At 38.4% G+C, this 16127-nt stretch overlaps 1 protein-coding gene across 2 annotated transcripts in view; it reads left to right on the forward strand.

Moving 5' to 3' along the window:
* Positions 1-16127, forward strand: part of ARHGEF28 (Rho guanine nucleotide exchange factor 28) — a gene marked incomplete at both ends in the record, with an annotated part of 271821 nt that overhangs the window by 133568 nt on the left and 122126 nt on the right. The window contains one exon of one of the 2 annotated variants that reach the window (XM_080715728.1): positions 8158-8242. The exons of the other annotated variant lie outside the window; for it this stretch is intronic. Within the exon in view, the coding sequence (XP_080571854.1) occupies positions 8158-8242 (85 nt within the window). Of the gene's footprint in view, positions 1-8157; positions 8243-16127 lie in introns of those variants that run through there. 2 annotated transcript variants of the gene reach the window in all.

The raw sequence follows: 16127 nt of genomic DNA on the forward strand, positions 1-16127 counted from the left end.
TTTTGGCTTGCTTTTCTTTTTTCTTTTTCTTTTTAAATTTTTACTAAGTATCCAATGGTTATCACTTGGAAGGGACTTTAGGGCATTAAGATTCTGGTTGATTTTCATGCTCTAATAATTTAATGGGACTATTTACTGTAAGTTTTAGAGTGGCTAATTTGGAAGATATTTTTATGTCACTTCAGGCATGGGTGAGAAAACCAACAGAATGTATGCTTCACATAATGAAACTCTGCTGAAGAAAGTATGTAGCTGAAGGACAGGGAGAAGTGATACAATCAGAGGTCAAATAAAATAACAAAAAATTGGCATAGAGTGAGGTTGAAGGTGTCTAGAATGTGAGGAGAGCACTTTGAGTGAGCTAGGAGGATTCATTCAGGTTCTTGACACTTGCCTGCCAATAAGATGTCAGCTGATATGACTGACATAGATTCATCTACCTCAAATAGGAACTTCTAATTCGGGTTAACTCTTAGGACCATATTGATGCTGATAAATTATTTATTGATGCTGATCATTATTTAGACCTATTTTCAATGTATATATTTTTTTCAGTACTGGGGATTGGACCCAGGGGCATTCTACCCCTGAGTGACACCCCCAATCCTATTTTTTAATTCTTTATTTTGAAACAAGGTCTCACTGAGTTGCAGTGTGTAATATTTTAATGTCTAATTAGTTCCTGCAATATTACATGATAACTTCATACAACAAAAACTTGAACCAAAGGAAATTAATGCTTAACTATATTCTATATATCTGAACAAGAGATGCAAAAATTGATTTGGTATTAGCTCGGCATTTAGTGAACATAGATTCTATACCTTTTGCTCCCATTCTTTAAATATTTTAAATAAACCATATTTTAGGAAAGGTTTAGATTTATATAATTTATTTATATGTCCTTATTTTTTCCCCCAGTTTCATTTTTCTGACCCAGGATCCCATCTAGGATACCATACATTTAGCCATCATGTTTTCTTAGGCTCTTCTTGGCTATAAGTTTTTCATCTTTTCCTTATTTTTGATCATCTGAACAGTTTTGGGAAGTATTGGTATTTTGTAGGATGTTCCTTAACTGAGATTTTTCTTTTCTCGTCATTGAAGTGAAGTTCTAGGTCTTGAGAAGGATGCTACACAGTTAAGTGCTACTATTGTCACATTGCAAAAAAGGTCGTCTATACTTTTAACATAAATCACTGCTGTTGACCTTAATTATCTTGCTAGGGTAGAGTGTGTCCTTTGCCTTCCTGTAAAGTGACTCTTCTAATTTTTCTTTCCATACTGTAATCTCTGGAAGGAATCCTAGTTTTGCAGCCCACATTTAAAGAGGGGGGAGTTGTCTATGTTTTCTTGTAGGTGGAATATCTTTTACATGGGAGATCTGTATTCCCACCCCCTTGCTTAGACATATATTTATGTCATATGGAGACATGGATATTTAGTTTATACTATGAGTACTAACCAACACTACTTTGTCTTCAAAGCATTCCAGCTTTGGTAGTTGGGGACTCTTTTAGTTGGCTCTTATATCCCTTTTACGTTTCTTCATCATTATGTATGTGTATGTATGTGTTTAGAGTGGTGAAAATATTCTTTGTAATTCATTAGTTGAGATATGACACCATGCATTTGTCAAAACCCAGAGAAATTTAGAGCACATAGAGTAAACCTTAATGTATGCAAATAAGTAAGTTTCAAATCGAGACATCCTAGGATGGAATGCAGAATGTGACAAAACAATGTACCTGCATTAAGAACATATGAAGGGAGTTATTTTGAGGAAGAGGTGTAGACCTGAGTAATTTTGGAAATAAGTGGAATTTGTAAGAATAAAGGCAAAATAAACTGTACAGAAACACTATTCTCTGGTGATGAAGTAAATGGATTCTGGATCATGAGTAGGTGCCAGCTTTCTCACTGCAGGAATGGAGCCTTAAAGATAAGCAGGAAGAAGAGGGTAGAATGATCCATGTGGTAATATTATCAAATGAGGCCCGTTTTGCATACTATGAAGTATGCTAATCATTGTTTTCCAAAAGAGTTTATTCAGAAGGCAGCCAAACATGAGAAGGTAGGAGCCCCCAAACTCAAATCTGTTTTGCTGTGGATAGGGTTTAGAGGTATTTATGGGATAAAGAAATATGGTGGTTTGAGGCATGGGGAAAGGTTATTGGAGATAAGGTGAAGTAATCAGTGATATATGGATGTGCAATCAAACTATGTGGTGCTTCAGGATGTGTGTTAAGATTATGGTGGCATTAGTATGCCCGGAAGGTGGAGTTTTCAGCCATTGATGTTAAATACTTAGCCATTGGATACTTGTGCAGGCCCAAGTGAAGGGGTAGTGGTTTAAACAGTTGGAGCTACCTCTAGGTTTCTGAAAAACAACTTAGGCTACCATTACCCTTCTGACCAGTACCTCAGAATTGTTATCTATAGCAAACCTAATGAGGTTATGCTGCTTAGGTGCAATGACTTCTAAAATTTTTGGTACAAGCAAATCAGCTAGAGGGTTTGTTCAGGTTTTCTCTTGGTTTTAGTAATTGATTAGAGTTGTACATATCAGTATATGCTCATGTTTAGTTAATAGAGATATGCATGGTTGCATGTAAATACATTAGTGAATGTATGAATATATGTAGGTTGGGATATTTGTGTGTATTTTCTTGCTCTGTCGGTTGAGAATGCCTGGAGACAACAACATCCCATTAACATAGACAAGATGAGTTGCTCTTCTGTAAAAACTAGGATCACCAGCTCATTTTATAGGCATTTTAACTTCAGAACTGTGGAGTTAGTAGTCCAGAATTGAGGTTAATGATTTAAACCCTTTGCCCATTTGATACCTCATAGGCAACTTATTTGCATTGTGAATAACTGTATAAAATTTATAGAACATTAACTCAGACTTTGAATTTTAAAATAGATAATGTTTGTGAATAAGTCTATGGGCTAGAAGAAACTTTTGTTGAAGGTTTGGGAAAACTGAGATTGGAACATGATCAGGAAAGAACTTAAAATGTAATTTTAGATGTTTTCTCTAAGCCCACAAATTCTTCCTACTATGAGGAATTTCTTTCTCCTTAGGCTAGAACCAAATACTGTCCTACCCCTATACCCTTGCTCTGCACAAACTCAGCTAATGTCCTTGCTTCTCCCTCCTCCAGCTTCTCAAGTCTACAATCTACCCCTTTAGAGATCTTCATATCTATCCACAGGTCACAATCCACCCTCCAGGGCAGGGGTTTTTTCTTTTTCTCCTTTCTTCCACCTCTTTTTCTTTCTTGGTATAATTTTCTTGGGACTTTCTGATACATTGCCATGTTGCAGTTTTGAAAATCAAACTATTATTCTTGAGGTCAAGATATACTTTAAGTGCCTATAATGTAGAAGCGAAATATAATGAAAGGTAGCTTTATAAATAATATTTAAAGCCTATTGAAAATTTCTTTGAGTTATTTACTATTGTGATTTCTTTTGATCTTCATAATGTTCCTCTGAATAATAGATGCCGTGATCTCATTTTATATGTGACAACTAAGGCGCAGAAAGCATGAGTGACTTTGTTATGGCTACAAGGTAAATAAGTGAGAGTGGCTGTTTGTACGTCTCCAAAACCCATGAGTTTTCTTTTCAGTGTTTGGTCCCTAAAAATATGAGTAAGCCATAGTTTTTGCCCTCCAAAAATTTGGGGACCCACTGGAGGATAAGAAGACTCCACAAATACTATATCTCAAATCTAAACATAAATATTCCTTTGGGGAAATTTGATTTTTTTTAAGGTTGAACGGCAGATATATGTCTTCCATTGGTAAAGGGTGACTGTATGGGCCTTCCAGAAAGCTGGTTTCTGTATGGGCCTTCCAGAAAGCTGGAAGGCACTTCAAGGCAGTGGTATGACTTTAATCTTGTGGAGGTGATATTCTAAGCAAAAAGAGGATTGTGAAATGAAGACATCTCCTGTTAAGTTATTCCCACTCTGACTCTGTAATGGTTGTATGCTATCTGGTGACAAGGTGGGCTTGGGGGTTATACCACTGAATTCTGCCAACTGCAATTGCAATCAGCCAGCCAAAGCAATTCATGTATCAAATATGAATGAGATGTAAATAACATCTTGAATTCGTTTAAATGCAATTATACTGGTAAAATGAAGGGCATAACCCACTCAATTTATATAGAAAACAGTGAGGATAAATGACCCATATTGAGGAAAAAGTCTTTGGTGAGCAAGAAAATGATCTGGTTACAGCCTCTGCAAACGATATTTTCTACTTCACTTTACATGTTACCCATGCATGGTTGGTAAGTGGAAATCATGTCATTCTCTTAAAAAATTGCTATAAAGTGAAGCAAAATAGGACATTAGGAAGTCTCTTGATATCAGAGGCATTTTCACATGCATTGGTTGGGTAGTTCTAATACTTTTATTGTCTGAATAATTTCTTTATTAATAATCAATTGATTGGTACTGGTCAACTAGGATTGTGTTTTGAGGAAATTAGATTAAGGCAAATTCATTTGGCATCTCAACTAATAGAAATACTTTCTACCTGGGTGCCTCTCCCCCCCCCCCCTTTGTGTACATAGCCCCACCACCACAATTCATGGACCACCCTCAGAGATCTTGATTCAACAGGCCTCACCATAGGAATCTCATCATTTGCATTTTAATGGACATTCTTCCTCCTATATCCCACCCCATGCTGATGCTCTCTGAGAAATCCACTCCACTATGTGATCTGTTCATCTTGGAGCCTCCTGACCACTCTGTCACATTTCTGAGAAACTTTGTAGAACAAGATAGGGACCATGCATGGTTGCATTACCTTTCTTCTGTTTGTAATCTAGTAAAAACATGCCTTTCCCTTTGTTTTTGGTACCAGAAAAATGTAAAAATAGTATACCTAAGGTGAAGCAAGGAACTACATAAACTACCACCACCTGTTTAGGATGAAGACTTTAACATTTCTAACCTCAAAAACTTTGCTTCTCAGATAATCCTTTGACAGTAGAGCTGAAGAAAGATTTAAAAAGACACCTTGTTATTTAACTTGGTGATTATCTGCACTATCAGGTGTACCTGTCCCCTTTCTTGGGTCTGCAGACTTCCTGGAAGCAAGTGTCTGGGAACCTATACACTAGCCCCCACTGTTTGTTGAAGTCTCAGAGGACAATGTGTTTTCTCTACCTATAGTTGCTTTATATGTATTTGGGACTGTGGATTGAACCCAGGAGCATTCTCTATTCAAGCTACATCCCTATCCTTATTTATTTATTTATTTATTTATTTATTTATTTATTTATTTATTTATTTATTTATGGTAGTACTGGAGTTCCTGGAAACCCTTCTACCTCCGGGCTACACTCCCAGACCCATTTAGTTGGAAACAGGGGCTCTTAAGCCAGCGCAGCTGGCTTCGAACCTGCGCGATCCTCCTGTCTTCGCCTCCCAAGCGTGGGGATTACAAGCATGTGCCACCACACCCGGCTTTATTTTTTATTTTGAAATAGAGTTTTGCTAGCTGGGTATGATGGTGCATGCTTATAATTCCAGTACTTGGGAAGCTGAGACAGGAGGATCATGGGTTTGTGACCAGGTATAGTTAGGCCCTCTGCAATTTAGTGAGACCCTGTTTCAAAATAAAAAATATAAACTAGGACTCAGGAGTGTAGCTTGAGGTAGAATGTCTCTTTGTTCCATCCCCAGTACCATAGGGGAAAAAAAAAAGAAAGAAAGAAAGAAATAGGAGCCGGGCGTTGTGGCGCATGCTTGTAATCCCAGCATTTGCGAGGCTAAAACCTGAGGACTGAGGTTGGCGAACAGCCTCAGCTACTTAGTGAAGCCCTCTGCAACTTAGTGAAACCCTGTTTCAAAATAAAGAATAAAAACTAGGGCAGGGGGTGTAGCTCAGAGGTCGAATGCCTTTGGGTTCCATCCCCAAACCCATAAAAAAAAGAAAAGAAAAGAAATAGGGTTTTGCTAAGTTGCTGAGGGTCTAAGTTGCTGAGGTTGGCCTCAAACTTGCAATCTTCCTATTTCAGCTTCCCAAGCACTAGCATTATAGATGTGCACCACCACGCCCAGTTAAAATATAAATATGCTTAAAACGCTCTGTAAGAGTTCTTATTACTTTTTTTTTTTGCCAAGGTATATGTTTGTAATCAGTAAATACTGCAAATACTATAGCCATCATGTAAAGACTTGATTCAGCTGGGCATGGTGGTGAATGCTTGTAATCCCAGCATTCAGGAGGGTGAAACAGGAGGATCGCAGTTCGCGGCCAGCCTCGGCTACTTAGTGGGGCCCTCTGCAACTTAGTGAGACCCTATTCAAAATAAAGAATAAAAAAAATAGGGCAGGGGATGTAGCTCAGAGGTCGAATGCCCCTGTATTCCATCCCCAGACCTGCAAAAACAAAACAAAACAACCAAAAAAACCCCAGACTTTATTCACAGGTGGTGACCAACTAGTGTAGATTATTAATTCACTCATTGAGTGCCTACAATATCACAGGAACTATACTAGTCTCTAAAATTGAGACTACATATAAAAACTCACTAGATTTTTGTGTATTTTCTTACTAAAGTTTCATATGAATTAAAGCTTCTTTACTGGAGAAGGATTGAGAATAATTTAGCCTTGCATTGCACTCCACTGAGGTGTGTGTGTGTGTGTGTGTGTGTGTGTGTGTGTGTGTGTGTGTATGCATATGTATATGATATATGTATAGATGTATTAGCAAACCATATAAAATCACAATAGTGACGTATGTAATTCTGATTCTGATTTGAACTTAAATAGTTTCTCCCCTTTCTCCTCCTCGGTCTGTGCCCCTGTTGCACTCCTGCCCAGTCAGTCAGGATCAGCTCCATGGAGCAGGCTGTGCAGCTATTTCTTACCCAACATGGAATGATAGTTCCAACAATTTGGGAAATAATTAAGAGATGAGTGTTACTTAGGACACACTTTGTCGTGTCCCAAATCTTCAGAGTTGAATGACTCCTCAGATTGTTTCCAGTGTCCCTTACTTTATTTGAGTCACATATCCTCATGAAACACAGCAAAATATAATATTTTCTACTGTCAGTCCTACTGAAAGAAATACTTGAAAGAGATTCTCTTATGATGCATAGGGATACACTTTTTTCCTCTACAGACATTGGCTGCCACGCTTGATTTTATTTGGGAAGCAGGTGTGAGCAGTGCTGTGATTTATGGGAAAGCAGAAATAGGCTTCTACTGAATGCTAATCGCTGCAAAGTGTTCAGGGTGACCAAAAGCACTGTGGGCTCACAGCAAAGCAGTCAGTAGCTCCGTCCATAGAGATGGATTGAAAGCTTAAATTGGAGGTATAAAAGTGCCAAAACCCTTACAATTGATGGCTAAACTTGGTGACAATTCAGAAAAATAGCCCATTTGTGCTAAACAGTAGTAGATAACTTTGCATGACCCTAATGAGATGAGTACGATTCTACATAAAAATTGAAGCAGCTGACCACTTGAGGATTAAAAGGAGCAGGAGACTGGATTGTGAAATGAATTTTCAAAGCTGTTTTGGCTCTTGGATGGAAAAGCTGTCCAAGCTGCTGATGGTGTGAAAGAATAGTATCTCTGGAAGGAACCCTCCCCGAACCTGATGGCCCTCATTTGCCTGTGGATCAGGCTTTCTGGCTGTCCACAAGCATAAACCTCAGCCTTTATCTCACACTGCACAGGGTGGCTTTTCTGAGAAACGATACTCTAGTTTCCAAGAAGAAACAGCACTATGCTTTTCTTGAATCACAGGAGGCTCCTCCAAGCCGGGGTTACCTTCCTTCTGCACTGCCATTTCCAGCAACATGAAGAGGGGAGTTAATGATTCATTTGCTCCCAATGACCTTTTGAATAACTGGACTGGGATGTATCAGCGAGATTCTTAGCTGCCCCCTCCCCCTTTTACTTCCCGAGTGTGGCTTTAATATTTACAGCCTCCTTGTTGGTCTACATGCCTGAATGCCTGAAGGAAGCAAAACATTTATTGCCTCTCCCTCCCCGTGTTCGGGAGCTATTTCATCCGGCCTCATTCCTTCCTTTTACATCACTCGGAGAGACTTGCCTCCTGGCTGGGCACGAGTTCTTCCTGAGCCTGTTCATTTCACCAAAACAAAAAGATGGATTCTGACTCAGACTCACCTTTTAATTACTCCTGGCCTTCCTTCCCCAAAATGAAGATTCGACGAAGGGCTTCCAAACAAGGTAGATCAGAGTATCTTTTGTTTTCTACAAAGCCAGACTGAACTTCTTCCTATTTATATCTTTCTTTTTCTCATTTCTTTGCTAGACTGTTTTCAAATGAAGTTCATGTTTCTACATGTCTTTATAAAACTCTTGCTGTGAAAGATTTTACATATAAACTTGTGAGTTGAACCTCTTTTTTCTTATGTTCCTTTCACTTTAAATTTACATTTGTGTTGTCATCCATGTACAATTCTCTTTTTTAAAAAAAGTGAGTTTAGCACAAGGTAAATGTTTTGGGTTCCTTTAATCAGAGTTACCTTGGAGTTACCTTGACAATGCAGAGTACTGTTGATTTAAACATGTCTAGCCTGTGTGAGATCTGAAAAGAACTAGGCATGTTTCGTTACCTACTTTCTTTTTTAGTTTTCAAGTGCATGCTAATTAAAAATATTTTATATCTAGTGAACATTTTTACTGATTTTATAAATGTTATAAGAAAGGAGTTTGGAAAATAATTTCACCAAAAAGCCTGTATGTCTCCAGGGAATATAGTCATATATTATAAAGTTTATTTAAAATAATAACCAAGTAAACAAAATTATTTACTGCCAAAGGAAGAAGAACCATATATTCATAGTGTGACTAATACTGGGATGGGTTTACATGGCTCACTCCCTCTCACTCGCAAGCCACTCTTGCTGTAGCCTGGGCCTTGGAAATCAAGGGGCAGGTTAGTATTTGTGTACAGTGGAGGTGCCCACAGGAGCTGGGCTTAGCAGGTGGCAAGTGTTGCCCTTTGAGGCTTAACCATATAATAAAATTAATGAGTGACCCTTCCCATCTTTTGTCTTTTGTAAGGACTTGTTTGGTTATGCTTTAACTCAAGGAGAAAAGGAGTATTTTATGAGCTTACAAGCAGAAGAGATGTTTCCGAAAGCAGGTCTTCTCCACATCACTGATCTTTGGGACCTAATCTATGTTCTGTTCTGTTGGGCAGGATGACTTGCTCTGTCATCCCGTGCTGTTCCTAAAGAGGAGGGACTCTAGCAGTTGTCAAAATACCTGGTTAGCTTCAAGGTTCTTTCTTCTCAAATAAAATAGAATTGCTCACTTGCTCATTTGCCCTTTGGTGACCAAGGCCAATTCCAGGATTAGGATGAGTTGACTGTCCAGGGGCAGCAGGCAGCCTCAGCCCCAGCACCCTGCCCATGCTATCCACTGCAGGCCTTGACAGGTTATCACTGGGGACCTTAAGAGTTTCTATTCCACATGCTACTTATTATCTTATAACTTGTTTAAAAAATTAATTTCTTCTTATTTTGTACTCTTTTTATTTTATATAATTTTATTGATTTTTATAGATGTTATAAGGAAGAGATTTAAAAAAATGTCTACATGAAAGCCTGTATGACTGTATCTCTAGAGGATACAGCCATATATTAAAGAGCCATTCCATATATAATAGCATATTATATATTATATAGTTATATATATGTATGTATATATATGCACATATATGTGTGGATATATATGTATATGTATATATAATAAATAGTTACATATGTATGTGTATATATATGTGTGTATGTATATATATACATATGTGTATATATATACATATATATATATATATATATATTTACCATAAATGATTCTGGGAAGAATATACATATGCTTGTATAGAAGCTTGTATACAGATAGAAAATGATATAAAATGTTAACAGGTAAATCTAGGTATAGGGTATCTGGTTTTCTTTGTGCTATTCTTATGTTTTCAGCTTTCTTAGAACTCTGAAATTATTTTCAAATAGTTAATTTGAAAAAGGATTTTAACTTACTTCTGAGAGGAGAGATACGCCACAGCCCCAATACCTTTTAGTGCTTACTCTTAGTTGTGGCGCGCTGAGTCTCCTTAGGGCAGAAGGCATTCTACCAGACTACTGTATCTCTGAGATAAGTCTCACCCAGTTACATTTGGGGTGTAAATATGGATATGTTTGGAGTATAAACAAAATACACTTTATTTGTTTTCATATTTGTGTTGTCCAGCTGACTTACTGGATGTCTATAGTACTGGGGGTTTGGGCAGCCAAGAACCTGAGAGACTGGGATTAATGATTAGTAGGCCAGGGAGAGCCTGGAAAGTCCAGCGTGTGGTAGGAAACACATTAATCACACTCTCGCTTTAAATCCATACTTGGAGCATGGCCAGTTTGAGCTACAACAGAAAGTCATAGCATAGTTATGTATAAATTAAACCTAATTCAAGTGAAAGCAGGTACCTATGACATGAAAATGCTTAACTCTTTGATGCTAATAAACAAAAAACAAGTGAAAATAAGTTTGGTTGTGGAAAGTTGGGGATTAGTAGACCCTACGCTATGTTTCCTTTCTTTATTAAATGATGGTGATCTCATTGTGAAGAGAGAGATTTGCTACTCTTAGGTCCCATGGGCTGTAAAAGGACCTGACTCAATACCTCATTTCCCAGATGAAGACAACATAGTTGAAGAAGGGGAGATGAGAGAAGTATCCATATGTTCAACAAGCATCTCTGGAGTGGCAGGCCTGTCCGAGAGGGTGGGGTGAAGTAGTGATCCCAATAGATACTGTCTCTGTTTACAGAGATCTTAACATTAGGAATGGATTTCACTTCTCTTAAGACCCAGACGTGCCACCTCCATCAAGTGGAAGTGGCATTTTGATTTTTCAGCCTGATAAAAACTATATTCTCTTATCTCTTAGAGGGTGATAAAAATATTTTAGTCTTCAAAAGTAAGATGGTTTGAACCACCTCCTTCTCCTCCTCTTCCTCCTCCTTCTTCTCCTCTTCCTCCTCCTCTTTTGTGATACTAGGGATTAAACCCAGAGGCATTCAACCTTTAAGCTAAAGCCCCAACCCTTTTTATTTCTTATTGTGAAATAGGGTCTTGCTAGTTTGCTGAGAGTCTCAGCTATGGCTGAGGCTGGTCTTAAACTTGCGATCCTCCTGCCTCAGCCTCCCAAGTACTGATATTACAGGTGTGTACCACATGCCTGGCTCTTTTCTTCCTTCTAATTGTCACCAACATCATTCTTGGATTAGATGTGTAGATTTCAGTCACCTAGGAAATCATTAGGAGGATGTGAGAATTTAGAATTTCTGGCCTATTAGCAAACCCGCTCATATTTGGTCAGAGATATATTCTTTAGTCTCTACTTTTTGTTCACTATCTAGGTATTCTGATTTGTATTCCCTCCCCACCCTGATCCCCACTTTTGGTCTTGTTTTCATAGTTCTTTGACAGATAACCAAACACCCATGTTACTGTCTTAGAGGGTGATTTGAAAATTTAGAGAGAGGGTTTGATAATGAAAGGACACCTCACTAAGTCTTATTTAAACTAAAATGGCTAGCTAGTACTTCCTTATCCTCAGGTTTTCATAGAGAAAGAGGAAAGGATGTAACTGAGAAGCGGTTCCTTCGGAAATGCCTGGAATCTTGAGGGGAGAGTGATGCAAACGGCTAAAACCAAGCTGTCCAAAATGAATTCCTGGGGTTTGCAGAAGTTGCCCTTCATCACTTCGTGGGCAGCCCAGCACAGGCTGTTCTGGGAGTCTAGCGGTTAATGATTGGAGTGGGCCAGAATCCATGACCGTTCCGCCTCATGTGCTCCAGGAATGCCTGCATTTTTGTTTTGTTGATTTCAGTAGGAGACTCAACCAGGAAATTTAATGTTTATTAATCAAAGATTTTAATTTTTTTTTTTTTTTTTTTTTTTTTTTTTTTTTTTTTTTTTTTTTTTCTTGAGCCAATGACAATTTATTCCAGGAACCCAGAGAAATTTATACCCTTCACCAGTGAGATTAATAATAGGAGAAAAAGGAAAGGGAAGGGGGGCAATCACAGCAAAACAATAGTAAATTACATATAAACAAAGTAAATGACTAGTCCAGCATTTAGGAGATTAACTCCTCCGATCGCAGCAGGGCAGGTCCAAAGGTAAATTCCAAAGGCAATACAGGCACGCCCAAGGCCCAGGGCTTGGAGAATACGCCTTCTCATGGAATCTTCTTTTGCTTTCTTTTTTGAAGTTTCCATCTATATCCAAATGACAAGCATGGGGAGATGTGGCGTCCAGGGAGATGCGATGGGCGTCTCTCAGATCTCATCCGCCTTGCCTTCTGAAGTCTGAAAGCTTACAAAAACTCACAACACAGCTTGGCAAATAAGACACCACAAATAACACTGTGAAGTTCTTGGATTTAGTTGTCAGATGTATTTCCTTGACTGCTGAACACTCTTTTTTAGACAAAAAGCCTATTAAGGGCCTATTGGTCTCTAATAATCCATTTCCTTATCACAAACCCTCTGCAACCTGCTTCTAACTTTCTAATTCCTTTCTTTCCCAGTCGGGACGTTCTTATGATAAGCTCTTCTTCATGAAAAAGTGCTTTCTTACTCTTACGGTATTTCCTTTCCTTCATACATATATATTTATTTATTTATTTATTTTTTTTTGCTTTTCTTTTTTTTTTTCATATTTATTTTTAATTGGTGCACTGTATTCATACATCATAGTGGGATACATACTTTTGTAGACATACATGCACACATTGCCCAGTCAGCCCCCACCCGATCCCCACCCCGTTCTCTCCCTATCCCCCCCTCCTATGCTTGGCTTAGTAGTTGACATCTAGTATTATAGCAATTTATCCAAAATTAAAAATGATAATCTCACATAACAGTTTCATTTGTCTGATACCAAGCTTTTGATGACTTAAAGATAACATTTCAATATTTCTTTTTGCTTTCTTTCTTACCAGAGAATCTATTTTTTTCTATTTTTTAGGTGAAACTATCATATATTTATATATTTATTTTTCAGAAAAAAAAATCTATCCTAATATGGAATATGGACTCTAGGTACCCACAACGATCTTGAAAAAGAACAAAGCTAGAAGATATATATTTTCTGATTTCAAACCATATAAAGCTACAATAATTGAAACAGTGTAGTACTATTCTAAAGGCAGATATATAAACCATTGGAGTTAAATAAAAGCCTAGAGCTAAATTCTTCCCTATATTGTGAAGTTATTTTTGACAAGGTTTCCACGAACATTTGGTGGTAGAAATAATAATCTTTAAACTAAATATTGTTGAAAAATAATAATTACATGGAAAAGAATAAAATTGGACCCTTACCTAATCCCATAAACAAATATTAACTCAAAATAGATAAAAGACCTAAATATAAATCTTAAGACTATAAACTTTTAGGAGAAAATCTGGGTCATAAAACCTCACAACATTGAAATTGGCAGTGATTTCTTGGTTATGATTTCAATGGCACAGGCAACAGAAGAGTATACAAACTCCCTAAAAAATAAAAAACATATTGTATATCCAAAGACAATGTAAACAGAGTTAACAGTTACTAATAGAATGGGATAAAATATTTCCAAATGCTATATCTGAAGGTATATTAATATTCCAACTAGACATCCTAAAAATTAACAACAATAAAGGCAAACAATACCATTTAGAGATAGGTAAAAGACTAACATAAGTAATGAATCTCCACCGATAACCAATCTTAGTTGTCTGTTGGATGGAAACTCTTGTTTCTCTGGTTCTGGTGTGTGTTACCTATTTCTTCTTTGTAGTTAATCTCTTTGAGTATTTTCTCTAGTGCTGGTTTTGAAGACATAAATTCCTTCAGTTTCTGTTTGTCATGGAAGCTTCTTATTTCTCCATCTAATTTGATAGAAAGTTTTGCTGGGTAGGAAATTTTTGGCTGGAAGTTGTTTTCTTTCAAAATTGGGAATATGTTACTCCAAGCCCTTCTGGCTCTCATAACTTGGTTTGGGAAGTCTGGAGTGATTCTAATTGGTTTGCCTCTGAATGTCACTTGGCCCTTTGTTTTTGTTGCCTTTAAGATTCTCTGCTTGGCTTCCACATTGGTCATTTTGACAATTATGTGGCGTGGGGATCCTCTTCTCCGATCCTGTCTAAAGGGAGTTCTATAAGTTTCCTGGACCTGCGTATCGACCACTTGCTCTATGTCTGGAAAATTTTCTGCTATTACTTCCTTGAAGAGATTGTTGATCCCTTTGGTTTCACTTTCTTTTCCCTCCTCTATTCCAATTATTCTTAGGTTAGCTCTCTTAAAATGGGCCCATATTTCTTCAATATCAGATTCCTGCTGTCGGATATTTTTTCCTAGATTAGAAACTATGCGTTCATTTTTGGAATGATCATCTTCTAAGAGCGAGATTCTGTTCTCCATGTGTTCTAATCGGTTGTTTGTGCTTTGAATTGAGGCCTTTACTTCATTAATTGCATCCTTTATCTCTTTTTGGCTCTCTCTGAGTTCTTTTCGAAGCACCTCTATTATTTCTACAGTTATTTTCCTGATTTGATCTTCTAGAAATCTCTGATTTTCTGTTTTATCGGGTTCTGATGTTGTGGGGTTGTGAGCATTCATTGCTCCAGTGTTATTCCTCTTTCCCATGATTTCGGAAGTTTGTGCCTTCTCTGGGTTCTTCCCTTGGGTCACTATGACTTCACTTAAGGTGCTCTGGATCTCAAGTCAGTAGTATCTCAGACCCCACTACTCCTTTACTGGGTTGTATCACAGAGTCTCCGACCCAGAGAGTCGATAGAGGCTGCTTTAGACTGTGGGGGGTGCCAGGTTGCACGTTCTCCTATGGTGTGATATCACTGCCACCGCCCCTGTCCCACTGGGTCAAGTCCCAGTGAGTACAGTACTGGGATTTCTCCGCTGTGGCCCGCAATTTGACTCACTGTTCTTGAGTACGCAGATGTAGCTGTAGTGAATTCGGTGCTGCTGCCGCCGGTGGCAATATGGTGCCGCTGCTACGCCCTCGGCTGTTGGGCTGGCGTTTTTTTTTCCTGGTTTTGAATTCCACTCTGAATCCCTGCAGCGTGTGCTGAGCTCAGACACTGGGAGCTTTAGATGTCCTCTGCGCCGAGAAATCCCGCCTGGCTGTTCCGCAGCGGCTCCCCTCGGCTTGCTGTGGCCGTCCCGTGAATTCGCCGGTGCCTCCGGCAGTATGGCGCTGCTGCTGCGTCTTCCGCGTCCTCGGGCGTGTGGATCTCCTCTGTGGCTCTGTTCTCAGTCCGCTTTCTCTCTGGAGCCTGGTGATTTTTTTTGTTTCTCTGGTGATGTTGTTTTCTGGCTTTGAAAGGCGCTGATTTTGTGGTAATGGATATTTGTTGTTAGCGGGGCTCTTAAGCCCTGCTTTTGTGGGTCGCCATCTAATCAAAGATTTTAAAATGAGGTATTGGACCTGACCTGTGGCTCCCATAGTTATCATTCAGCCTTTCAAATGGATGCTTTAGCCTCAGTTCTCGGGCTCCAGGAAATGTTGAAATTTCCTTCTTGCCTTTTCTTCTTGCCTTTCATCCACTTGTGCAACTTCTCCACTCTCTCCTACTCCAGCTCATATCATATGCCTCATTATGTAAAGTGTGAACAAGTGCTTTTCCCCCTTGGCTGGTGCAAGACCAGCCGACAGTTGCCAATAGAGGCTATGCACATCAGAAATCTCGACAACCTTGAGAAGCTTAGATATTACTAAATTTTCTGTAATCTTAGTCAAAATAACTAATATTTGTGGTACTTTATTAATCACAATAACAACTGTTTTTACTAAGCTATAGTAGGTATTTGATATGTATGCTATTTGATTCTCAAAACAATTATAATAAAGATATTGTCTCTGTTTTTATAGGTAAAAAAAACTGAGGCTTAGAGAGTGCTGTAATTTGGATATGGTATAAGTGTGCCCCCAAATGGTTCATGTGTTGGAAGTTTGGTTTCTTAGGTGGGACTTTTAAGAGGTTGTGCTACCTTTAAGAGATGGGTCCTAATGGGGGGGGTCACTAGGTCATTGG

Source organism: Muscardinus avellanarius (assembly GCF_963383645.1).
Source record: "Muscardinus avellanarius genome assembly, chromosome: 1".
NCBI classification, from domain to species: Eukaryota; Metazoa; Chordata; class Mammalia; order Rodentia; family Gliridae; genus Muscardinus; species Muscardinus avellanarius.